Below are 27,532 nucleotides of genomic sequence, written 5' to 3' on the forward strand. Positions count from 1 at the left end.
GTCAATAATTCCAAAAGGCTTAGCTAAAGATACGGTGAACATTAAAGAAACAAAGTGAATTAAGAAGTACTAATTAAGCATTTATAAAGCAAAATGATGCGACAATGTTAACTTTATTACTACTGTTAAGGTAACAGAATCAAAGCTTCCATAGATCTCAAAAACAGAAGTTTATTCATAAAATGCATTTTTAAAGTATGACCAAAAATAAGACTACAAAACTCCTACAATCTTGTACATTTCACCATCACTTACCACAGTCAATAACCAAAAGTCTCACCAATTCAATTCCTGTATTTTAAGTTAAAAAGAGCTCTTTAAAATCAAAGCATTTTGTTTTATGAATTAAATTGCAGAAAATGGTTACCCAAATCTAGACCAACCATGCCATTTTGATATCTATATCTATATCTATCTATCTATATATATATATATTTGTTTGTTTGTTTTTTTTTTGAGACGGAGTCTCACTCTGTCACCAGGGCTGGAGTGCAGTGGCGCAATCTCGGCTCACTGCAATCTCCGCCTCCTGGGTTCAAGTGATTCTCCTGCCTTAGCCTCCTGAGTAGCTGGGATTACAGGCGCCTGCCACTATGCCCAGCTAATTTTTTGTATTTTTAGTAGAGACGGGGTTTCACCATGTTGGCCAGGCTGGTCTCGAATTCCTGTCCTCGTGATTCGCCCGCCTTGGCCTCCCAAAGTGCTGGACTTACAGGCGTGAGCTACCACGTCTGGCCCACCATTTCGATATTTTATACAATAATATTATGTCCAGAAACTTACTCACACTGAAATCTCCCAAAATGTATTTATGAAGGTTAATTCAGTTTTTCCAAGGCAAACTCTTTTAAACCAAATGAAATGATTCCCACCACAACATTATAGACACTAAAACATAACACAAGCATAACGATAAAATATGGAACTTCAGGGACACAGAACAAATCTGAAATATGTTTAATTATAGACAACTATTGACTTAGAAATGTAAGGGGGAAGAAAAGAACTGGCCCTGGAGATAGTTTACTTGGTGCTTCTGATACCCACGTGCAGCAGCAAGTCAGCAAACACAGCCCCAGAGAGGGTGGAGGCTGGCCCAGGGGCTTGTGGCTGGGGTCTTTTATCATCAGCCAAATCCAGCTTTGTTCAGTGAGGGTCAGAGGACTCCAGAACCTATCTTAAATTCTGTGAGTGTTCCTCTGGAAGGTTTCAAGTCCAAAGTCTTTTTTTTTTTTTTTTTTGAGACAGAGTATTGCTCAGTCACCCAGGCTGGAGTGCAGTGGCACAATCTCGGCTCACTGCAACCTCTGCCTCCTGGGTTCACGCCATTCTCCTGCCTCAGCCTCCCAAGTAGCTAGGACTACAGATGCCCGCCACGACGCCCGGCAAATTTTCTTTGTATTTTTAGTAGAGATGGGGTTTCGCCATGTTAGCCAGGATGGTCTCGATCTCCTGACCTTGTGCTCCACCCACCTCGGCCTCCCAAAGTGCTGGGATTACAGGAGTGAGCCACTGCACCTGGCCTCAAGTCCAAAGTCTTGAAGTCAAATTTTATTGAGCTTCGTAACGATCAGTACTCTCACCGTTTGGTCAAATGAACTACAGACGCAGAGACCCCTTTTATCTGGACTCCAATCCAAACTTGAAATGGGCTGGGTGGACAACGTAACATTCTGCAGAAGGCTTACAGAACCTGCGACTCCCATCTCTATTCCCTCAGAATCTTTCTTTGACCGCTGAATAGGGTATTCACTGAAAACAAGATCAAAATGGTAAGAGCGCATAAATCTTAGCTTTCACCATTTTATTTTTATACATACACTTCAATGACTCTATTTCTCAGTTGGTTACTGGGACTAATAAATACTTAAAGAATCTTTCTAATACTGAGTTGTTTGCAAATAAAGAGACAATTTCAACCTCAATCCTATCGCCAAAACATGTCATAAAAAAGGGTTATTAGTTCTACTACAAACTTCTAAAAGTCATTTCTGTTCAACATGTATCTATATTTTCTCTTTTAATACGAAAGTTCTAGGTTGACCTAGGATTCTTTAATACATTTACTTGGTGCTTTTGGCAATCTTTTATTTGTTGTAATTTTTCTCCAGATTTAGATTGCTGGCTATCACAGGCAAACAATGTGCAAAGGCAACGGCTGTAAGTAACATTTGCAGAACTTCATCTAAACACTTCCAGAATGAAAAACTGACGCCAGCTTCTAACCCCCGAGCTCCATTACACAGATCCAAGCCTAAGGACCTTTTGTGTGCCATTTCTATGGGAAGGCATCACAGAGTGGAGATGTTAGACCTAAATGTAATTGTTTCAAACAAGAAAAAAGTGGTTCTGAGAACATTTGACTTTTTTCAGCTGAAAATATAAATTTATACAGTAAGAAAAGCAGAAGGTTAAAGTCATAAATCCTATTTGGTCTAGATTTGAAAAGGGGAAAGAAAACACTCCTCCCCAATGGAGATGTGTTCCTAATAAAATACAAAAGTATCACTCCTCAGAAGGCCTTTTAAAACCTACTAGTATCAATTATGACAACATCTTTATTTCATAAATGCTGGCAAAGGCCAAGAACGTAAGAAGCACAAAGCCAATCAGAAGCAGAATGGAAATGGAAGAATAATCTACAGGTGGATGATCTACTATTTTCTCTTCCTGTCAAACCCTGCAAATCATTTTGATGAAAAGAAATAAAACATTCAGATGAATAAACTGTTTAAATACAGACATATTTCACATATCTCTTGGCAAAGGCTGCAGTTATTCAGTATTCAAAAGATAACATAAAGATTTTTTAAAACCCTCCATATTAACTGCTGAAGTTTTAAAAGAATATGTGTATATGATTCAAATACTCAAAAAAAATCAGCATGTTGAAGTTTTTCATTCAAAAAACAAGTCTTAAATAACTAGATGATTTCTTCTAGGAGCTGTTGGTTCAGTGGTCAATAAATATTTACAATTTAATTGCATTACTACCAAGACAGACCGGCAAATGAAAATAAAGCTAAATATCATTGTACTTAAACCAGTTCCCTTTGCTGGTACAATACTTGACAGTAAAACTCCAAACCGATTTGAAGATTAGACTGGACATCTGTTCTGGTTAGGTGTAAAGTTTACATTGCACTAAACTTCAAATTTGCATACAGACCTAATTTTACTGACGGAACTAAATCCACTGTAGTAAAAAAATTCCAGCTGCGAAAGTGTTCGTGTGTCTCATGGAATACAAATCCATGTGTAGATTACAAAGAAAACTGAGACTAGTTCTTCAAGTGAGCAGCCTAAAGAGTTTGATCACCAAGTAAAATAGTGACGTGCCACCACATGGCTTCACGAAGGGGACTGGCAGAGTCTAATGTGGGGAGGAGACCAGGGTGGAAGAATCAGGGAAGAATAACGGGCAGAGGTGCTAGAAGAAGGGAAAGTAGCAAGTGATCTCTCTACCCCACATTCTCCCAGAACGCCTCAAACTTCACATAAAGACCTGGAAGAAACCTTGGTGACTAATCCTACTTATCAGTCTAAACCAAGCTATCATTCTTCTTCATAGAAAATGTCATAAAAAAGGGTTATTAGTTCTACTAAAAACTTCTAAAAGTCATTTCTGTTCAACGTGTATCTATATTTTCTCTTTTAATACGAAAGTTCTAGGTTGACCTAGGATTCTTTAATACATTTACTTGGTGCTTTTGGCAATCTTTTATTTATTGTAATTTTTCTCCAGATATAGATTGCTGGCTATCACAGGCAAACAATGTGCAAAGGCAATGGCTGTAAGTAACATTTGCAGAACTTCATCTAAACACTTCCAGAATGAAAAACTGACGCCAGCTTCTAACCCCCGAGCTCCATTACACAGACCCAGGCCTAAGGACCTTTTGTGTGCCATTTCTATGGGAAGGCATCACAGGGTGGAGATGTTAGACCTAAATGTAATTGTTTTTCTTCTTACATTATTAATGAAACTTTATTTTTGAAATATCCTTCATTTATGGGCTTGCTATTTTTTCCCTGAGTGATGTTTAAGAAAGATGTAATTTTTCCCCTCCAAGTACATATTGCTTAGCTAATGAAGTATTCAGAAATACCATTAACTCACGATATTTATCAGACCTTTAATTTTTGTTTTGTTTTGTTTCCTTTTCACAGGCCAACCCTGAGCAAGGATATCAGACCTTTTAAATGATCTAGTATCTATGATGTTAGCACCCTGGGATTCAGAAAGTATCGTGCATAGTAAAAGCTTTCACTGTAACTCACCCTGCCTAGATATGCAGAAAGCAAATTCAGTGATAAGATCTTTCCTGGAGACCAATCGGAAGTCTCAGGCTCTGTTGGGGTCTATCACAATGATGTTATCTAAATTTAGGCAAGGAACCCTTTCCCCATCATTTTAGAGGCAGTGAGTGCTCTAATCACTTCAAGATAGTATCTGATAAAAGTCCTGGGCCAACTTTTTCATACTTAGAAGACACAACTAAAATGATATACTAAAATGTATCAAAAGAAGATTAGTGTACACTCTACTAAGTGTAAAGTATATTCATACAAAATGCTTAGAAAACAAGTTATGTAACACCATGAAATTTTAAATCATATCAAAATGAACTAAGTCAAACCAGGAAAAAAAAGAAAAAAAGTTCAATCTAATTCTACTTTACACCCACAGGTAACTTTAAAAGGAGCAGTGTGCACTAGCAGACTTACTACTTCCAGAGGTGAAGGCCGCCGGCGCCTCCAGCTGTCAGAAAGAGCTCCCTGTTCTGCGGCAGGTGTCGGACCTGCCACACAGTAGATTTATGAGCCTAAATAGAACAAGAGGCATACAACTGGTTTATATGCTAAATGGTGCCCTGGAGGAGAAACCCTGCAAATAAAAAACTTTTACTACTATAATTTCAATGGTTATAAAAGTAATTAAGGTTATTTTCTGGCACATCTCTTTATAATGGCTATAGAGATTTATAGGAACACATAAGAAATTAGAAAAAGCATCATTTTTCTTTATTGCTTTATGAAACAAAGTTCTACTGGATTTTAAAAAAGACAGGTATTAAAATCCATTTAAGTTTATAGTACCAAATACATTATGAAAATAGATTTTGCATATTTAAATACCTCTAGTTCATTCTGAGGGGGAAAACACTCAAAATATAAAAACATATACTTTTGTTTATATATACAAAAAATGTGGACTGAATTAAAAAAATACACTTTAGTTCTGAAAACAGTTTGAGGTTCACAGCAAAACTCAGCAATAAGTATAGAGTACAGACTGAATTTTAACTAAAATTTATAGACTGAATTTTAACTAACAGCTCCCAGAGCCTTATTTTCAATTTATTGCCATTTACCTGTCCAGTCTTCAAAATAAGGACCATGAGGACTTATAGACAATGTTTATGGTCATAATAAGCTAAGGTCTTTATCATTCACATTAGACTAAAAGATTAAAAACCAGCAACTGGAAGGTTAACGTTTTGTTAGCACCTCAATAGCAGCCAGTAAATCCATCCTGGCGCCACTGCATTAACTGGGGAGAGCTTAGGAGAGAGAGAGAGACAGAGGGAGAGACAGAAAGGAGGCGGGAGGGAATGAATGACTGCTGCTTTGTAGAAGCAGTGGGGCTGGCTATCGTGGCACACCACATTTTAGTGAGTGATTAGTCTTGACCTTTGATTTCAATAGTCTTTTGAGAGAATTACCATTAGCAGATAAAGACTCATATCTCAAAACACACATTTTGAGTGTGTAACAGTCTCCCAGTGATTAGGTTCAAGCTGTCGAAACATTTTATTTTGTAGCTTAAACTTCTCTTCTTCAGGAAGTTGAGAAAAACACAAAAAGCAGGAGGGGAAATGACCTCTTAAAATACACCAGAGTCATCTATTTGGCAGATTTAGCAATTACTGGGTTAACTAAATATAATTTTAAAAAACTGGGCCAGGTATAGTGGCTCACGCCTATAACCCCAGCACTTTGGGAGGCTGGGGCGGGAGGATCACTTGAGGTCAGGTTTCAAGTCCAGACTGGGCAACACAGCAAGACTCTATCTCTACAAAAAAAAAAAAATTCTAATTAGCCAGATGTGGTGGCGTGCGCCTGTACTCCCAGCTACTTGGGAGGCTGGGGCAGGAGCATCACTTGAGCCCAGGAATTTGAGACTGCAGTGAGCCATAATCATGCCACTGCACACCAGCCTGGGTAAGAGGGCAAGATTCTGTCTCCAGAAAAAAAAAAAAAAAAAAAACACAAACAAAACAAAAAACTGGAGATGACACTATTATTTATAAATAATGAAATATGTGTTGCAAATTATACATGGAACAGTTTAGTAAAGTGATCTATGTTGTTGATAGATACTTAATATATTCTGAAATGACAAAAGCAAACCAATATTATAATTTATAGCTATCTTGTTAAGAATTTAGTTTTCATAAGGCAGTGACAATAATTTACAAACAATAATAATAAGACAAAATAGGAAGGTTCAAGAAATCCTACTGAATCCACAGGAGAGAGAGAAGCAAGGGAGTAAGTTCTTACTTCCTGAGCAACTTGTATATTTTAATCTTATGGAAACAAGAAATCTGTAACTGATCTTTCTTTCTTTTTATACTTGAGGAAGTTCAAATCACATTTCCAATCCATTTCTTGTGAATGACAGGACCTTTCTGCATGAATTTTCTGTAATCCCCCCAGTCCAGAAACTATCTTTTTTTTAAGCCAGTATTTTCCCTTTGCCCTGCTTTCCTCATCTATTGGTCTAATGCTGTAATACCGTATTTTCCTCTCAGCTACCTCAAATGCAAGGCAAAGTTAAGTAAGTAAGTATTTTTGAACATCTACTATAATCACAGTACTCAGTGCTTTAAATAATTTCATTTAATATAGCAAATTGGAATATAAAATAAAGTGTAATGAAATGACATCATGTACCTATAGTTATATTTTGAAAAATATATAACCAGGTATTAGCACAAATATTATATACTTATTAGGAAACACCAGGCTGGGTTTTGTTGATCAAATTCCTAATATCAGCTAGCTTTCTCCTAATTACTCCTAAACTACAAAATAAGATTCCTACCTAACTGAGATCTTTATTATAATCAAGAAATCTAAAGTTGATAAACTTTGGGGAAGTACTCTTTGCACAGAAAAACTTGTCAAGATCTCACAGGAATATATCAAAAATAGCTCCCTTCACATAAAGACCTGGAAGAAACCTTGGTGACTAATTCTACTTATCAGTCTAAACCAAGCTATCATTCTTCTTCATAGAAAGACATTTCCCTCATATTTACCTTTTCTGAAACAGAGGCAAAACCTTTGGTTGGATGCTGTGTTCTCATGTCAAAAACATGGAACTTTCCTTCCAGAGATGTGGCTACTAACTTATTCATACTTATGTCTTTTCTGTCAAACTCCAAGCTACACACCTGAAAACAGAGAATACTTATTATTGGTAGTCTCACCAGTATCACTCAGGAGGCTCTTTTATACTAAGTAAAACAGCTTTAAAATGGTCAGATAATGTGAAAGCACTCCAACAATCATTTTATCTTTTAACTTTTACCATAAAAAATTTTTTCCAGCCAGGTGCGGTGGCTCATGCCTGTAATCCCATCACTTTGGGAGGCCAAGGCAGGTGGATCACGAGGTCAGGAGACTGAAACCATCCTGGCTAACACAATGAAACCCCATCTCTTCTAGAAAATATGAAAAATTAGCCAGGCATGGTGACAGGCGCCTGTAGTCCCAGCTCTACTCAGGAGGCTGAGGCAGGAGAATGGCATGAACCTGGGAGGCAGAGCTTGCAGTGAGCCAACATCGCGCCACTGCACTCCAGCCTGGGTGACAGAGCAAGACTCCATCTCCAAAAAAAAAAAAACCATTTTTTTTTCTCCATTAGTAAGATCAACAAAACAATCTTGGGTTCCTATGCTCAGTGAACGCCTTTGGGGAATCATTATTTAACTTTTTACATTATTTAACAGTTAAGTCAAGGCTGACAGGAGGAAACCACATTCTTTGCTAAAGGCGTACAACTGAGGAACCAAAAATCTGAGCTGGGGAGGTGACTACTGTTTCAGGCTTTCTGATATTGGCATAAAAAGGCCTTTTACTTGCTTATTTTGAAATCTTAATACATGGCCCACAGGGGTCTGCAGACAGGCTGAAGGGGCTGGTGACTCCCCCAACATTGTAGAAACCACATGTGGGTGTGAGCTCATTTTCTGAAGAGAGGATCCAGGATTTTCATTAGATTCTCAAACGGATTTGGCCTCAAAAAGTTAAGAACCATTGGCAGAGGGGTTGACTCAGATGAGTTACTAGAGGTGTTTTCCTTTTGTAGTAGTTCAGAGGTGAATGGAAACATGCTCAGAGAAACCAAAAAGCCTCAGAATGCACTTTACCCCATTTTTGATGTTTGTCTCCCACCGTAATGCCATATTTCTGAGATCAAATAGTTTGATATCTCCATTGTCATAGCCAGCACAAACAACACGTTCTTCTTGATTATAAGCATTACCTGGAAATCAAGATACAACATTTCACATCCTTATAAATGCATCCTTATAAAGGCTGCTTAAAAAAAGTCTTATGGAACTATACATAAAACTTATATTAAATCAGATTTTAAAAATCACACTGGGTAGAATCCCATCTTATCAATCCTGACAGGACATCAAGATTATTAATGTGGTATCCATTAGTTTTTTGTTTTGTTTAAGTCTCTGATAGAGCTTGGATATTTGTCCCCCCAAATCTCATGTTGACGTATGATCCCCAATGTCGGAGGTGGGGCCTGATGGGAGGTGCTGGGTCATGGGGCTGGATCCCTCCTGAATGGCTCAGTACAGTCCTTATGGTAATGAGTTTTTGCTCTTCTAGTTCATGTGAGGTCTGGTTGTTAGAGTCTGACACCTCCCTCCTCCCCTCTCTCTTGCTCCCTCTCTTGCCATGTGACATGCCTGCTCTTCTTTTGCCTTCTGCCATGAGCAGACAATTCCTGAGGTCTCACCAGAAGCAGATACTGGCACCATGCTTCTTGGATACTCTTGCAGAACTGTGAGCCAAATAAACCTCTTTTCTTTATAAACTACCCAGTCTCAGGTATTCATGTATAGCAATAAAGCAATTCAATGTAAAGCGGACTAACTAATATAAGCTCATTCACTGTAATTCTATACTGAAAGGATATGTGAAAGTGTTTATTGAATTCAATTTAAAGAAAATGCTTTATAGGAGATCGAGACCATCCTGGCTAACACAGTGAAACCCCGTCTCTACTAAAAAAAAAAAAATACAAAAAATTAGCCAGGTGTGGTGGCAGGCGCCTGTAGTCCCAGCTACTGGGGAGGCTGAGGCAGGAGAATGGCATGAACCTGGGAGGCAGAGCTTGCAGTGAGCCAAAATCGCACCACTGCACTCCAGCCTGGGCAACAAAGCGAGACTCTGTCTCAGAAAAAAAAAAGAAAAAAGAAAAAATGCTTTCTACTATATCTGCAAAGGCTAGCAGGCCAACTACAGCTCAAACACAAAGGGGTCTCAGAGAATAAATACAGTTATACTTCTATTGCTCTCTTGGCAGTAACTATATTTGAATGCAAACAAACTGTAAAACTAATTTATCTTGAAAAATGTTGTTCTGGTGTGATTCCATCTTTACAAGGAAATCTGAAATAAGTTGTAGCACACTGTGACATATTTTTAGTAGTGTGGATGATCATACCTAAAGTAAGTTTATAATCTGTAGTTAAACTCATCCTCCTGGAATTAATTCAAGGATTTTTTTCCAAGTACCTCTTGGCTGAGGAAAGAGTGTTAAGTGATAAGGAGGCCCCTGTCACTGTGCTAGGCTTCTGGGCATCCTATCCCCATGCTTTCATTCTCTACTGCCTCTAACTTCGTTGTTCTCATAAACTCCAGCCCTGCATTTCCACTGTGGGCCCCACCTAGATGGTACAACATCATCTTAAACTTATGATGTCCCAAAATGACCTTACTGTTTTCCTTTACAAATTATCCCACCCCTTGTATAATCTTTTCAATTAATACCATCATTCACCCCACTGTCAGCCAGAAAACTCAGTCATCTTGGACATAATCCTTTTCTTTGTTCTTCATATCCAAAAACATTCCCAAATTCTATGTATTCTGCATAATATTATCTTCGGAATCATCCACTCTGCTCCCTTCTCAGTGCTTGTAACTTTGGTCTTCCCTGGAATAGTACAAAGAGCTCTTGAACTCATATTCTCCATACCACTCATCACTCCCGCTAAACACCACTAGTTCATTTTCCTAAAGCTCGGATTTCATCTCTTCCTTGCAAACACCATCAAAAACTTAGAACTATCTTCAGGCCATCCTAACACCTCTGGCCATTGTCCTGAGCCATCTCTAAGGAAATGTCTACTATTACTCTCTACTATTGTTGGCCCTCCCTATCCATGGGTTCTGCATCTATAGGCAACCAACCATGGATTGAAAATATTTGGAAAAAAATTTGCATCTACACTAAAAATGTACAGGCTTCTTGTGCTTGTCATTATTCCCTAAACAATACAACAATGACTGACGCAGCATTTACATTATATTAGGTATTATAAGTAATCTAGAGATGATTTAAAGTATATGGGAGGATGTGTTAAACCATTCATGAGAACTCTGCCCCCATTAATCACCTCCCACCAGGCCCCACCTCCAACACTGGGGATTACAATTCAACATGAGATTTGGTGGCGACATAGATCCAAACCATAGCAAAGGGCAAATGTCAATTAGTCTTACAAAATCAATATTCATTTTAAGTAAATTAATAAAGGAATACAGTTACCAAAATTTATAAGAAATAACTTTGTAATGGCAAACTATTTTCTAGAAAATAAACATACTCCGTATACAGTGTAATGTATGATTTGTTAGGTTACCGTTTGCATTCGAGGCTTGGTTTATCCCCATTAATGGTGTCTGACTTTAAATTAGGTCAATATTATCTCATTAAACAGAAACACATAATAATAAGCACAATTCTCAGCACTTTACATGTAATTAACTAATTGAATCTTCATGACAACACAACTAAGTAAATTCTATTATTAATTCCATTTTATAAATGAAACAACCAAGGAACAGATAACTTTGGTAACTTGCTCCAGGCCACATGGCCAATAAGTAGCAGGTGAGAATTCAAACCCAGGCCCCAGAGGCTGACATTAACCACCACATGTATTTGCCTCAGTAAACTATTAGAATAATCCACAAAACAGACTATAAAGAGACTACTGCGAAATTTCTTACAGCATCGTGCTTTTTACCATCTGATAATTCAAATGCAAGAATTCTTCAATAATTTACCAAATGCCACAGTCCAACAGTCTCTCTTGTTTTCTCCTTGTACAGGTTCCATATTAGCAACAGGATCATCTTTTTGCCTTGGGTCCCACACCTTCACAGTTCCTGCCATGCATAAAAGTGAGTTGGCAAAAATTCAAAAGTGAATGATTACGTTTCTTTTCTACATTCTTCTTCTATGGCTTCCTGTGTACGTGGCAATATGACAGATGTTATGACATCTGAAAATATCCACATTGTTCTGACTTCTGATTGGGTAAGTTGTATTTAATATCAGAGATATCACCCATATGTAACTATCTGACTTGGTTTCCAAATTAATAGACACACAGAAAAGCCAACAAGTGTTCCTAAGTTATCTACGAGTGATGACTGATAAGGCAAATGTGAATGTTATGTAATTCAAATCATGAGCCTAAAATGAATGTGTTATTTTTTAGGGAAAATACCAGTGTTGTTTTAATTTTTACTTTTTTCCTTACTACCCATTTTAACCATTGGCATGAATACACTCTAATTTCGAATTAATGGTTTCTTATGTGAGTTCTAGAATACTATTTCTTTTTCTTTCTTTCTTTCTTTTTTTTGAGATGGAGTCTCACTCTGTCACCCAGGAGTACAATGGCGTGATCCTGGCTCACTGCAGCCTCTGCCTCCCGGGTTTAAGCAATTCTCCGTCCTCAGCCTCCCAAGTAGCTGGGACTACAGGCATGCACCACCACACCCAGCTAAATTTTGTACTTTTTTAGTAGAAACGGGGTATTGCCATGTTGACCAGGCTGGTCTCAAACTCCTGACCTCAGGTGATCCACCTGCCTTGGCCTCCCAAAGTGCTGGGATTACAGGCATGAGCCACTGTGCCTGGCCTAGAATACTATTTCATATACAATTAAGTTTAATTTTCCTGTGGCAATAGTGAAGAGGAAAATGTTAAATAAAATTAACAAATTCTCAATTTAATTTCAACCCTCTCGTTTTAATTCATGTTATGGGACTACTTACTAAAATATTGTCACTACCTACAAAAAATGCAAATGCATGTAATAAAATGGCTAAAAGGCAAGTACCTGAGAGAGAATAAGAAAAGGGCAAAAAAAAAAAAATTCCTTAAAAGGAAAATAACTCAGGAAAGGTGGAGGTACAACATTAGATTTATCTCCAGGGATAAAATAAAGTTGATCATTAAAAGACTGCTTTACTTTAATATTTATTTATTTAGAGACAGGGTTTTGCTCTGTCACCCAGGATGGAGTGCAGTTGTGCGATCATGGTTCACTGCAGCCTTGACCTCCTGGGTCCAAGTGATCCTCCCAAGTAGCTGGGACTATACCACCATGCCTCACTAATTTTTAGTTTTTGTAAAGATGGGGTCTCCCTATGTTGCCCAAGCTGGTTTCAAGTGATCTTCCCACCGCAGCCTCCCAAGTGCTGAGATTACAGAGATGAGCCACTGCACCTACTAAAAGCCTGTTTCAAAAAGAAAAAAAAAAACCCCATATATAGAGATGAGAGATTATCTTTCTCTGTAGGATTTATACAAATTGATAAGATTTATAGTAAGTTTGCAAAAGTTAAATGAGCAAAGAACATAGACTATTCATAAAACAAAATTAACCAGTAAACATAGAAAAAATTAACACAAGTTGGAATGGAATACCATTTTGTCTATAAAATAAGGAAGGAAAAAAAGAAAATCAACGCTGACAGGGTAAACTAGAAATCTATCTCATCTACTGTAGCTGACTATAAACAGGTACTTTGGAATGTTTGCCAATAAATTTTAAACTTTTTTTTTGTTTTTTGTTTTTTTTGAGACAGAGTCCCACTCTCTTGCCCAGGATGGAGTGCAGTGGTGCGATCTCAGCCCACTTCAACCTCCCACTGCCAGGTTCAAGCAAAACTTGTGTCTCAGCCTCCTGAGTAGCTGGGATTACAGGTGTGTGCCACCACACCTGGCTAATTTTTGTATTTTAGAAGAGACAGGGTTTCGCTATGTTGCCCAGGCTGGTCTCAAACTCCTGGTCTCAAGTTATCCGCCCGCCTCGGCTCCCAAAGTTGTGGGATTATAGGCGTGAGTGACTGTACCTGGCCCAATAAATTTTTTAAAAAATCATAAAATATATTTATTCCAAAGGAGTTACACATATGACAATACTCATTTACTCATTATTTTTAAGCCACTCTCATAAGACAACAAACAAAAAAAGCAAACCGAAGTCTTATAAGGGAATGGTTAAGTATGGCCATATGATGGAATATTATATAGTCATTAAAATGATAACTGTGGAAACAGCAACATTTGCATATGATAAAACATTAAATAAAAAAAGTTTCTAAGATACAAATTCATATTCACACTTATAACTATGCAAAATTATATATAAGACCTAAAAGGAAAAGAAAAATCTAATGGTTGTGGTAGTGTGGTAGACTGAATGTTATTTTTCCCTCTATACTCAATATTGCTTTTATGATTAAAAAAAATAAGTGATTTCTAAAACATGGCTGCTCTTGAGTACCCACTAGAAAATTATATCTCACTTTTCCTTTAAAGCAATTTCCTCATAGTCCTGAGCAGCCATTAAACAACTAGCCAAATCAATTATAATAGGTACCAAATTTCTCATGTACCCCTCGTGAAGCAACAACATTTCTGACTCTATTAAAGTCATGCAGCACCACTTCGGACACCAAAAGACCTGGCCCTTGTTGGTCACTGCAGGGTGGAAGAGCTGAGTTGGTACCTTTGGAACTCTCTATAATGCTTAGTGGATGGATCACAGAACTTCAGTTTTCAACCAGCTGTCAATATGACAATTTTCACAAGTACTAATTCTGCCTTTTAAAAAAAGAAAATGAAAAGCTGCCACCCACATTATATCATCAGCTGCCTCAAAAACCTGTAAAGACATTTTAAATCCTTCAAGGTTCAGAGGAAACCATCATTGTTAGTAGCTGAACCAGCTCAACACTAAAATAGTGTTAATAAGTGCTATGAATCTATCTCAAAATACCCAAAAGTCTGAAACAATCGAGAGATAAGCAATCAAACTTGCCTGTTAAAAAAGTAGCAGCAAGACTGTTAGATTTAGGGGGTCAAGGTGACTGAAGGGGATTTTTACTCAGAGAGAACGTACTGCTGCACAGAGATTTCCATTAAAATAAATAAACAAAATACATAGAATACAGGGACTCACCATCTCGGCTGCCAGTCACAATTTCAGGTGCTCCTTCTCCAATTCCTAGTCCACCTACGCCATCTATGGCATTTATAATTTCTTTATGGCCCTTTACAGAATATACTGGCATCTCTGGAGCTTCTAAATTCCTGAACAACAAACACAGCTTCTTACACCACATATCCCAAACATTTAAGTCTACTACTGAAATTCAAAAAGATATATTATAGTTTTTTTTTTGTATAGAAATTAAGGTTTTGCTATGAAGATAGTTTATACATTTATTTACACTTCTGAAATTTTCTCTCCATTCAACTTCTTTCAAGCCCCTAATGAGAACTGTCATCATTCAACTCAAAATTCCAATCCTGAGCTCACTATACTTAGTGTTCTTCAAAGACAATCTATCCAAGACCCCCACAGATGAATTACCAGGTGTGCTTGTTGATTAACGTGGACTCACGGGCTCCTCCCCAAACATAATGAATCAGGATCTCAGATGGGTCCCCAAAACAATGACTATGCTACACTGAAGTCTGAAAAAATACTGCTTCAAATATAGAGTAAAGCTCAGGGAGGTCAAGGCTGCAGTGAGCTGAGATCATGCCACTGCCCTCCAGACTGGGTGACAGAGCAAGACCCTGTTTCAGAAAAAAAAAAAAAAGGAAAAGGAAAAAAACAACCAAGTATCTGATGACGTGGCTCTCAGGACAGTTTTTTTCAATTCTCGGTTTTAGTGGCTGTTACAAAAATATGGGAGGTGAATAGAAGATGGACACCATTAGCTGGCCTTACTAAATCATCATACTCATTGTTAAATTCCATCCACCAAATATGCAAAGGTTTTTGTTAAAATGCAGCTAGTATATTTCTATCTAAAAATATATATATATATGTAAATTCAAAGTGATATAGAATTCTTCCAAAGTAGGCCTCAGTAGTTGGATCATATGACCTTTTTGAAGGATAAAATATGAGTAGTGTTTACTTTGTACACATTTCTTCCTTTATAATGTACTATTTTCCCACTGAAGTCCACACTGATTTTCTACTGACATACTTTTCAGTGTGTCATCGTACTGGTAACAATATGTATTACTGCAAGAAGGCTGAAGTTCAGCTAATAGGTCAATTCACAGAAAGGCATTCAGGAAAGTACTGATTACCACAACTGCACTACTGGGCAATGAATGGCTTGGCTAGGTGATCCTCACACATTCCTTTTCTTGCCCATCTCCATTTCTCCCCTTCTTTTGCTTTTCTACAGGAACTTCTATTTACATTTCTCTTAATAATTTAGTTTTCAATAACTTATGGATTTTTTAAATGAATGTGACTATACATGAAATATAATTCCAATTTCTTATTGGGCCAAGATTTATTAGTAAAACCTTACTAATAAAAAATCTGTGGCCAGGTGCAGTGGCTCACCCCTGTAATCCCAGAACTTTGGGGGGTCAAGGTGAGTAGATCACCTGAGTTCAGGAGTTCGAGACCAGCCTGGCCAACATGGCGAAACCCCATCTCTACTAAAAACACAAAAAATTGCCAGGCATGGTGGTGGGCACCTGTATTCCTAGCTACTTGGGAGGCTGAGGCAGGAGAATCACTTGAAACCGGGAGGTGGAGGTTGCAGTGAGCCAAGATCACATCACTACACTCCAGCCTAGGCAACAGAGCGAGACTCCATCTCAAAAACAAAAAAAAATTTTTGAGATATTTCAACCTAGTTTAGAAATGACATTTATCATCATTATGAACTAGTCAAGAGATTAAACAAGATTGTGGTTCTACTTGAAATGACTGTTTTACTATTTTATAGACTTTAAAACATTATTTTTTAACATGAAATTATAAGATTTATCAATGAAAGTAAATTGGTAATATCTGTACTATACTAGGAAACTGTATTAGAAAGATGGTCAATGGTACTATCTAATATTTTGAATACTCTTGTGTTGAAACATATTTATTTTTTAAAATAGCATTCAAACTTGCCTCTCTCCCAGTATCTCTCAAAGCATATGACAAAGCATCTAAGAACTAATGAATACATGCTAATTTAATTATTAAGGAGTTAAAGCAAGGAGAAATTAAAATAGTTTCATTTTGTTTAATGTTACGATTCTAAGACACATAACTATATTAAAGTAATGTAATTATAAAGTAGCAGGTTCTAAGTGAGACTCAAGAAAGGTCATGTTAGAAAACATGATGCAGGGAAGACAGTTTTTCTAGAACACTCTAGAACTTTCTCCATAATATTTTAGAACACTGCTGTATACTTTAAATGATTAAAATAATAAATTTTCCTGCAAAGTAATTAAAAAGGAATTTCAATTCATTCCACTCTAAATAAGAAATAACTCTAGGTAAAACACGAAAAAGGCATTTGGCAGAATTGTGATTTTGCCCATTCAAAACAAGTTTATTTTGATTTGTTCAACAGATATGTTTCTAAAAAGTTGTGCTTAGATGTTAAAGCTTTAAAAAACAAACGTTCTGCAGTGCTAAATCTCTTGCTGAAATATAAATATTTAATATCTACTTTTTCAGTGTTATTCATATGCATTTTAATATACTGTATTTTTAAAGTTGGAGGGGGAACAGACCTTTATTTACAAATACATGGCATTAAATGCTAGCACCAAACTGCGTGTGTGAAAATAAGCATTGATAATATTATCCAAAATATCTAAAGAAAAATAGGTTAGTATTTTTTAGTGGATTTTGAATATGAAATCTAGAAATATATATTAGAGACAATTCTCATATTTTTATAGTTAAAATGGAACATAGAAAGAAATATTTTAAAATTAAAATTCTCTCTTTCAGAGAAAGAGTAATGAAACTATCAAATAAATTGCCTATCTCATCTGTCTGAATACTGACTAAATCATCTTACCATATATGAAGGTTTCCACCAAAATCTCCAGTAGCTAAATATCTCTGCTGTAAAGATGTTGCACCAAATGTTCCACATTTAATAGGTTTGGCCTTTTCAATCTTGACAGAAGGGAGGAAGAGAGGATATATTATTTATGTAAGCAGATATTTATAATCTATTAATATCATATTTATGGCTCTATTATGGCATTTAAATAAGACAATATAAAAGGCAATTAAAACATCTTCTGATGAAAATAATCATGCTTTTTCCTTTAGTCATTTTTCTTTAAAGTATGTAACTGTCAAAAAGAAAAAGTGTTAATTTGCCTTTCCTCTCCTCTCACTAATGACATTCAAATGCTGACAGCTCTACAATCTCTATTGCAAATATGAAAGTTTCAGCATTTCATGTGATATTCTTTAAGATCCTCAGCAGAAATGAGAACATAATGAAGATATTATCTTTCCAGATGGCTGTGGGAACAAAAATGTTATGTGTCTCTTATAGTTTTCCCTGCAGAATCCTATAAACTAAAGATGTTCATGTCCCACTTTCTCTGGGGCCTTTTCAATGCAGAGAGATTTATAAACTTGTGTGTACCAAGGCGCTAATATTAGTATGGATCAGCCAATCTTTTGAGGTTTCTTTACTTTAAAAGGCTACTGCTCCATGTATCGTATATAATCACATTAGTAAAACAATCACATACGAATATATTATTTAAGGTATGGGGCTTATGGAAATCAGGTGAAGAAGACTATGTAGCCAAAAAGGTCCTTGGAAAGGATCTAACACTATACCCTCCTGTCATAAAAGGAGACCAAAGCATAGGGCTTTACAGATTTGCCCAACTCATACAACATTCCACATTTAATGGTTTCTACTACATGCAAGTCACTGAAGTAGGCAAAAGAGGATACAAAGATGAATGAGATTGGCCAGTCCCTCAAAAAGCTAACAATTCAAATATCAGTTCCTATTTGGTTCCTCCAAAATATACATATTCGTTACACTACTCCTATGCCTCCCTGGGTCTTCTATTCACCTTCTTTTACTTGCTGATGTTTCTGATTTCTCCATGGCCCCTCCCGCCGCCAACTCTACCTGCCCAGGTCACTAAAGTTCCCTCCTACAGTCTAACTGCTTTTCCTGCTGCCTTGGCTCCTGAGATCTCTGGAATCTGGAATTAGATGAGGCCACTGATATCTGTCCCACACCACACTCTTGCCATATAACACTTCCCATTGACTGTCAGCCTCAATGGGGCAAAACTGTTCCTCTTGGTCTCTAACAATTTTTACATTTTTAAATTCTTAATGTTTATAAAAGTAATACCTGCTCCCTATAAAAATTCAAACAAAACAAAAGGATGGAAGGAAAAATTGAGTCCTTTTAACACTCTCCAGAAGTAATCCCCACCCTTCTAGGCCTTCTACGCATTTACAAACACACACGTGTTTGTTTCGACGCAAGGCAGATCACAGTACACTGTCCTTTGATTTGTTTCACTTAACAATACATCTGGATAAACTTTATTCCTTTTGCAGCGTTCTCCAGTTTCCAGGACATCTCCCCTTGTAACTTCAGTTCTCTTCATCCCTCCCAGGTTGGCCTGTTTCAAATAATTTTAAAATAATTTCCCTGCCACTTTCAATGTTTATCCAGGCATTTCCATATAGGGTATATTATTCATATAAGGTATACATAGCAATTTTCACGAATAAAATAGAAGTCACTTAACACAAACTATAACAACTTTTTTTCTCTGATTCAAAGGTTACCATTATATGGTATAGGGCTTTGGAAACTACCAGACTGTTGAACTATCCTATTGTTTGTGATCTAGATACATTGGAGTTACTACGTGGCCAAGTCTAAAAGCATTCATACCCTCCTCAGAATTGTCTAGTAAACGAAATCAGCCACGTACAGTAACATGTTTGTAAAAGACCCTATTGATGAGAAGCACAGAACCACAGAATGTTTCTCTTTTTAATGCACAAGTGGACTGAGATGGCATCAGTTATTCACTGCAGCAGAAAATTAATACTCATTTATTCCCATTTTTTCCCAATTTTATGAAAAAGAGTATCTTAAAATGGGGCAACACAGAGGATCAAAATTTTGTCAACAAAGCACACGGTTTCTAACTCCAGGCAATTTATGTTTTCCTCACTGTTCCCCTCTCCTCAAATAAAAGTACCTGAAATAATATATTAACAGTGGTAAAGCACTTAATCACTATTAGGGCACGATTTCTATGGTGAAATTAATTCAGAGTTCCAACCTATGCCAATTGATGAGACGGCTATCCACTCCTTCCTCCCCTTGGTCTCACACTGAACCTGGGTCTTGCCAGCTCTAAGCCATTGATAATGGCTTCCATGTTCTGAGGCAGAGGGTGGAAGCAGACCCTCTGAGGTAAGAAGCTGGTGGTCCTCATGCACAGCAATGTGGTTCCAGGAGACAGGGGATTAGAAGAAGTGGAGAGCTTGCATCATCTATTGACCCAATTCTCCGGGAACCTTTTTCTCAGAGAAGCACTGGGAAGACTGGTCTCCCATTTTCTTCCCACCAACCAGCTAAAGCATTCTGCTTCCCAGAATTCCACTGCTGTCCCCTCAAACCTCTGATGAGGGTTTCTGTGATTCCTAGGCCATGGAAGAGGTAAAAACTAACCTACACTCTTTGGTTCCCTACAGTCTTCTAAAATTTTACTGCTGGATAAAAATAAAAAACTGGAAGCAAAAACTTTCCTCCCTGTTATTCTTTTACCCAACTTTCACTTTTAGACCCTTTAGACTAGAGAACCTCAAACTATACTCCTGGAACACACTGATCTTCTGTTACTGACATAACACATTAACTAGAAAATTCACCACCAACAAAAGCCGATGGATGTGTGGTTTTCAGATTCTAAAGTTTTTTTTAAAAATAATTTTCTTAGCTTGCCTGGTAGAAAATACTAGCAAATGAACACCAGTTAAAAAAACTTGGACTGTGTGCGGTGGCTCATGCTGTAATCTCAGCACTTTGGGAGGCTGAGGCGGGCAGATTTGAGGTCAGGAGTTCAAGACCAGCCTGGCCAAAATGGCGAAACCCCCTCTCTACTAAATATACAAAAATTAGCCAGACGTGGTGGTGGATGCCTGTAATCCCAGCTACTGGGGAGGCTGAGGCAGGAGAACTGCTTGAACCCAGAGGGCGGAGGCTGCAGTGAGCCAAGATCACCCCACCGCACTCCAGCCTGGGTGACAGAGAGACTCCGTCTCAAAAAATAAAATAAAATAAAAAAATAAAAATAAAAATAAAAAAAACCTTGGAAGTGAAGACTTAAAAACTGTGTGGTTACTTGTGATGTAAAAATCAGAATCTCTATCTATCTATCTATCTATCTAGTCAGATTTTCCTGCTGAAAATCTCTTCCCTGTGCAGAGATGGAACTGACTACTCCAATATTTTATGGTGTTCCAAAAACAGCACTGCAATGTGCAGATTCTTTGACACCTGCACATGTCTGAGAATTGCTACCTTCAAAAGAAAGAAACCAAACTGACAACCAGTCTACACAACAAGCTCTATACATTTTCACATTTGTCATTGCATCCTGTCTAAAAGTATGTCTTTATTACAAATATAAAGGAAAGAAGTAAAATGTATGTACATTGAGAAGCACAGACTCACAAGAGTGGCACAAAGGCCTATGGTATACAAAATGCATAAAGTCCTTTGGGATCTGGTCTTGTCTGTGTGACTTCATTTCCTGTTTCCTGCCTTCTCTACTAATTCCAGCCATACCAGTTGGCTTGCTTTTTGTTCTTCATACTTGCCAAGGTCTCTTCCACTTGGGCCATTTGAATTTGCTGTTCCCACTGCTTGGACTACTTTTCCCCAGGTCACCATGCCTCTATCCTTCTCTTCATTCAGATTTCAGTTCAAATGCCACATCCCCAAAGAGGTCTTCCTTGTCCCTCCAATCTGAAAAACCCCTAAATTACTGTCACTCACCCTGTTTAATCATCTATTATACTTATCAACAAAATTATTTTATTCGTGCAATTATGCCCCCCTTTCTAGAATGTGAGCACCATGAGAGCAGGGCCTTGCCTAATTTTCTTAACGCATAGCAGGCATTCAACATTTGTTGAATGAAGGTATAAATGACCATCCATGAATCTCTCAGCCCTAACACTAGGGACAGACAAACCAGGCCTGGAGTTCACTTTCTTTGTTCTCTCTTTTCTCCTACCATACTTTCATGTGCCAGGGTTCTGACAAACTCTTCAGTTTCTGGTGTCACTGACATGCAATCATGAAAATAGCGTCCATCTATTGAACACCTACATTTCAGATACATTTTAGATATTCTTCCAGTCTAGACCATCCCTTTTCTAATATATACAACACTGCAAACTAAGTGTTCAGAACACCACTTTCAAGATGACAAAACAGGTTCAGAGGACTGAGTGACTTGCCTAAGGTCCCAAGAGCCAGGTAGAATCCCGACTTTTTCTTCTAAACTAGGCTGCCTCCAGGCTTATATGTAAATCGATTAAATAAACATTTTATTATTGGAGTCCTCAGTCTGTAAACCTGAGAGTTACTGGAAGTATCAAAGAAATGTTCCAATCCTGATTGCTGAGGTAAATGGCACAACGGCATGAATTAAACCTACTTTCAGATCCCTGCCCTTTGGTTTTTACCTTCATTCATGTCTTTACAAGATATAAATATATGATATTATGCTTCCCTCATGTTCTTTGTTCTTTTTTTAAAGAAACACAAAGATATTTATAGTCATTAGTCGTCTGCTGTGCAAGAACCAAATTAAACTCAAATTGTATATCTTCAACGTATTAAACGTATTATGAACATATTAAATGTATTAAAACTTATCATTTGTGTGCACTGAGGACTGCACTTTGCTCAGAAGGGCCGAGCTCTGTTGGCAAACAGACTTACAAAAGTAGCCATGTTTCCTCTTTCCTCAGACATTCATGGAAATAAAAATAATAGCTAAATTAAGAGGACACTAGTGAAGCTAATTTTTCATAGTTCACAAATGGGTTCCCTCTCTGCCCCGTTAGATAGTTTATCTACAGAAAAGAAGTTGGTGGTAAATCAAAATTTTTCTTGCTAGAAAACTAGCTGGGGGCGGGGGGGGGAAGCAGCTCTATCTTGCAAAAATTGTTCAACAAAGAAAATCAATATATACTAACAATTTTTGCTATATGATACTGAAAATGGCCATCAATGATGGTCATAATTGACCTAGCTGTTCATTTTCTTGCTATAAGAAGTTAAAATGATTAAAGAAGCTCAAGATCAATAATTCCTGTGTGAGCTATTTTTGTTCTGCATGTGGGTGGGTCTAGTACAGCTTGTCAGTATTTCCTCCTCCACATCTTGGCAATACTTAATTAACATTAAAAGATCTAGCCAACCAAATGCTAACAAGCAGTAAATTCGGTAGCACAGAGGCTAAAAATGCAGAATTCTATTAGCTTATTGCTATTTTTTTAATATAAACATCTACAACTGTGTTTCCATTTTTCAAGGCCATCCCTAGTCCATATGGTATCTTTGTGCCAATTAGAAAAAAGTTGCCTTTTATAGGCTGATGAAGTCTCACACATGTAAGGCTTGATGAAGGAAAAGAGCTTTTAGCTCCCATTTGACACTTAGCCAGACACCTTTGTGTGGTGCAAAAAACTGCTCAACTGACCACGGAGGCCCTGCCCTCCATTCCCTATCTATCCTTTTAGAACTAAGATAAAGAAGACTTCAACAAAGACTGATATGCTTCCTTTACATCTTTTCTTCTTAGATGCACGGGCTTTGTGAGCTCCAAGTCAGTGATAAATTAAAAAAAAAAAAAAAAGAACGATGCATGAGCTTTGGAGCACATGACTTAGGGGTAGATCTACGATGATAAATCAAGTCTGTTTCCTAATATTTTAATAAATGACCCATCTAGCTCAATGGTTCTCAGCCCTGAGACTCTTTAGAAAAATCACCTTGCAGAAGTTTAAAAATATTCTGATTTCTAAACCTTACTCCAGATGCAACAAAGATGTACCACTGTGTCAGAATTTCTAGGGGTGGGACCAAGGCACAAATGTTTTAAAACACACACACACAAGCCACAAAGTGCACTCAAATGATCCTGATGCACAGTAAGGAGTGGGAGTTACTGGACCAGTATTTAACCTATATTTAAAAATTTTTTTCCATTGCACCACAACAGCCAAATGCAATGCAAGTTCTTTTTTTTTTTTTGGAGACAGAGTCTTCCTCTGTCTTCAGGCTGGAGTGCAATGGCGCGATCTTGGCTCACTGCAACTTCTGCCTCCCGGGTTCAAGTGATTCTCGTGCCTCAGCCTCCTGAGTAGCTGGGATTACAGGCACGCACCTGACCACGCCCAGCTAATTTTTGTATTTTTAGTAGAGATAGGGTTTCACCATGTTGGCCAGGATAGTCTTGCTCTCCTGACCTTGTGATCCGCCCGCCTCGGCCTCTCAAAGTGCTGGGATTACAGGTGTGAGCACCATGCCCAGCCCAATGTAAGTTCTTAAAGGTATTTTTGTATTAGTTTTACCCTCTTTTTGGACAGTAGGCTCTTTAGGAGAAAGGACTCAACTTTTAAATATCTTTGGTCCTTGTTAAACACAGTACCTTGAAATAGTGTGTTCTCAGATAACTCACGGTAGAAAAAAAGAAGATCCAAAGGATCCAGGTGAAAATACACTTTCTTTTCTTTTCTTTTTTTTTTTTTTTGAGACAGAGTCTTGCTCTGTCACCCAGGCTGGAGTGCAGTGGCGCGATCTCTGCTCACTGCAAGCTCTGCCTCCCAGGTTGACGCCATTCTCCTGCCTCAGCCTCCTGAGTAGCTGGGACTATAGGCACCTGCCACCACGCCCGGCCAATTTTTTGTATTTTTAGTAGAGACGGGGTTTTACCCTGTTAGCCAGGATGGTCTCGATCTCCTGACCTTGTGATCCGCCCGCCTTGGCCTCCCAAAGTGCTAGGATTACAGGCGTGAGCCACCACGCCCAGCCTGAAAATACACTTAGTGGTTATTCCTGGCATTGAGATTATGGGTGATATTTTCTTTATTTTCCTATTTTCTAACTGTTCTATCATGAACACATATTATTTTTGCTACAAAAGAAAATTATCTTTTTAAAATTTGCTGAAATTCCCCAGAGTCGCTACAAAAGACCAACTACTCTATTCCACTTGATGCAGTAAGTGTACTTCTGAAATACATACAAATCATATATTTTCATTTTATTGTTTTTTGAGACAGGGTCTCTCTCTGTCACCCAGGATGGAGTGCAGTGGTGCGAACACAGCAGCCTTGACCTCCTGGGCTCAAGAGATCCTCCCACCACAGCCTCCTAAGTAGCTGGGACTACAGGCTCGCATCACTATGCCCAGCTAATTTTTGTATTTTTTTTAAGCAAAAAGTAGAGACGGGGTTTCGCCATGTTGCCTAGGCTGGTCTTGAACTCCTGGGCTCAAGCAATCCACCCCACTGCCTCCCAAAGTGTTGGAATTGCAGGCGTTAGCCACTGCACCAGGCCTGTTCTTATTTTAAAAACTCACAGGTCTAAGCCCTGATCCTGCCACTGCACTCCATCCTAGGCCCTGTCTCAAAAAAAAAAAAAAAAAAAAAAATTTCAATCATGTCCCATTTTTCTTCGAAAAAGGAATAAATGGCCAGGCGCAATGGCTCATGTCTGTAATCCCAGCACTTTGGGAGCCCAAGACGGGTGGATCACCTGAGGTCAGGAGTTTGAGACAAGCCTGACCAACATGGTGAAACCCCGTCTCTACTAAAAATACAAAAAAATTAGCTGGGCGTGGTGGCACGTGCCTGTAATCCCAGCTACTAGGGAGGCTGAGGCAGGAGAATCGCTTGAACCTGGGAGGCAGAGGTTGCAGTGAGCCAAGATCACGCCACTACACTCAAGCTTGGGTGACAGAGCCAGACTCCGTCTCAAAAAAAAAAAAAAAGAAAAGAAAAAGGAATAAATCCTTTAAATGCCTTTTCTTTTTAATGGTGGCTCACACCTGATCCAGCACTTTGGGAGGCAGAGGTGGGAGGATGGTTTGAGCCCAGGAGTTCCAGGCTGCAATGAGGTATGACAGTAGCACTGCACTCCAGACTGGGACAGAGCTATGCCATCTCTAAACAACAACAACAAAAAACAAAAACAACCCAAAATGCAATGTAAAGAAATTTTACTTTGTGTAGAAATCAGGAAGGGCATCATACATTAGATAATCTGAACTGGACATTAGAATAGCAACAGGTAGCCGGGCTTAGTGGCTCACACCTGTAATCCCAGTATTACGGGAGGCCGAGGTAGGCAGACTGCTTGAGCCCAGGAGTTGGAGACCAGCCTAGGCAACATGGTGAAACCCCATCTCTACCAAAAAAATAAAAATAAAAAAATAAAAATAAATAATACAAAAAAATTAGTTAGGTGTGGTGGCACACACCTGTAGTCCCAGCTACTTGGGAGGCTGAGGTGGGGAGGCGGAGGTTGCAGTGAGCTGTGTTTACACCACAGCACTCCGGGCTGGGTGACAGATTGAGACCCTGTCTCCAAAAAAAAAAAAAAAAAAATGCCACTGGTTACCGGAAGCTAAGTGATGAACAATACAAGGAAAGGTAGAAAAAAATAAGCCATGTTTCATGTTTGTCATTCAGGGAAACTTAAAGCGGGATGGGGTCTTACATACTTTCTATTCTAGGCTTAACAGTCCAAATTGTATTCATCCTTTATCTACCAGTTTAATCCCTACCTCCTCCAAGCAGATTCTCTCCATAGATTTTGATTCCCAGAGTTCTTAACCTACCCTGCACTTGTAGTCTATTACAACCCTGATCTGATTGACTGATCTTTTTTTTTTTTTTCAGGTAACCCAAATCAAGACTTTTTAAAAACTATAAACAGATATAAAATGCTAGTTACTATCATTATTCTCTAATTCTTTCACTAGTAATCTTCAAAAAAAAACTTGCAAACCTAATCTTGCCACAACCCTGCTTAAATCCTTTCAATTGTGTCCGGATTTTCTTAGAAAAAAGGCATAAACCCTTTGAATGTCCTACAGATCTTGCAATGTCTGGTTCCTGCTTATCCTTCTAGTTTCTTAAGGAGATAAACTTCTTCCCATCACTGAGCTTCTGCATGTGCAGAAGCCCTGGAAACCTTGTCCTTTACTCCTAGTTTGGCCTAGTTAGCTTCTGCACATACCAAAATCTGTTTTCATTCATCCCAAGTCTGTTTTCACTCTCATTGAACCGTAACCGTGTTCCTTTGTGTGAGACAACTCATCTCGGTTTGTATTTATGTATCGTTGCTTTGATTATTGAACTGAGTATCTCTCCCACTAAAAAATAAACTCCATGAGATGGGGGACATTGCCATTCACATGCCTGGGAATACCAGGCACTCAACTGATACCTGTCGAATGTGTTAGGTTGCCTCTTCCAACCACACTGCAGGCATCCTGGTGCCCGCTTTGGCTGGACTGCACTGGGGGTGGCAGAACAGTTGGGCGCGGAGGAACTACCCCGCGGATGAGAAGAAAGGTTTTAAATAGGAAACATTCCTCAGTCGGCGGTCAGCTTCTCTGGTCTCGCGCAGCTCAAGCCATGCTTTGGGGGACGCTGGACGAAGGCTCTGGCAAAGAGGAATGCAGACCCCAGGATCCGCACTCGCCCCCAACGGCAGTCCGGATCCTCGACCCGGCACCCACCTCCCGAAGCAGCTTCAGGTCCCCGTGCTGGATCTCGTACAGCTGAATGACGCCGGTGCCCCGTGCGAAGTTGCCCATGGTCACAAATTTGGCGCTGCAGGGCACCCATTTACAGTCAAACACCGTGTAGTTGAAGCCCTTCTGGATATGGGCGATGATCTGAGGCTTCTCGAAGGCCGTCATGGTGCAGCCGATTTCAGCTACGGCAACCGCCACACCCAGAGCCACCAAAAAAGCAACCTGGAAACCAGACTCCAAACATTGGTAATTTGTCCCTCCCGCTTTCCGTATTCTGCCCCAGAT

General features: G+C 38.6%; 1 protein-coding gene across 1 annotated transcript; it reads right to left on the reverse strand.

The window, feature by feature from the left end:
• Nucleotides 1–151: 151 nt before the first annotated feature.
• Nucleotides 152–27,522, reverse strand: WDR92 (WD repeat domain 92). The gene is made up of 8 exons (XM_003262475.4): nt 27,230–27,522; nt 17,470–17,570; nt 14,583–14,713; nt 11,389–11,490; nt 8,442–8,557; nt 7,329–7,463; nt 4,729–4,826; nt 152–1,752 (listed from the first exon to the last, which is right to left on the reverse strand). The coding sequence occupies exons 1-8, from the start codon at nt 27,410–27,412 to the stop codon at nt 1,545–1,547; spliced, it is 1,074 nt and encodes a 357-aa protein (XP_003262523.1). The 5' UTR covers nt 27,413–27,522; the 3' UTR covers nt 152–1,544.
• Between the last annotated feature and the right edge of the window lie 10 nt (nt 27,523–27,532).

Source organism: Nomascus leucogenys, chromosome 14 (assembly GCF_006542625.1).
Source record: "Nomascus leucogenys isolate Asia chromosome 14, Asia_NLE_v1, whole genome shotgun sequence".
Taxonomy (NCBI): Eukaryota; Metazoa; Chordata; class Mammalia; order Primates; family Hylobatidae; genus Nomascus; species Nomascus leucogenys.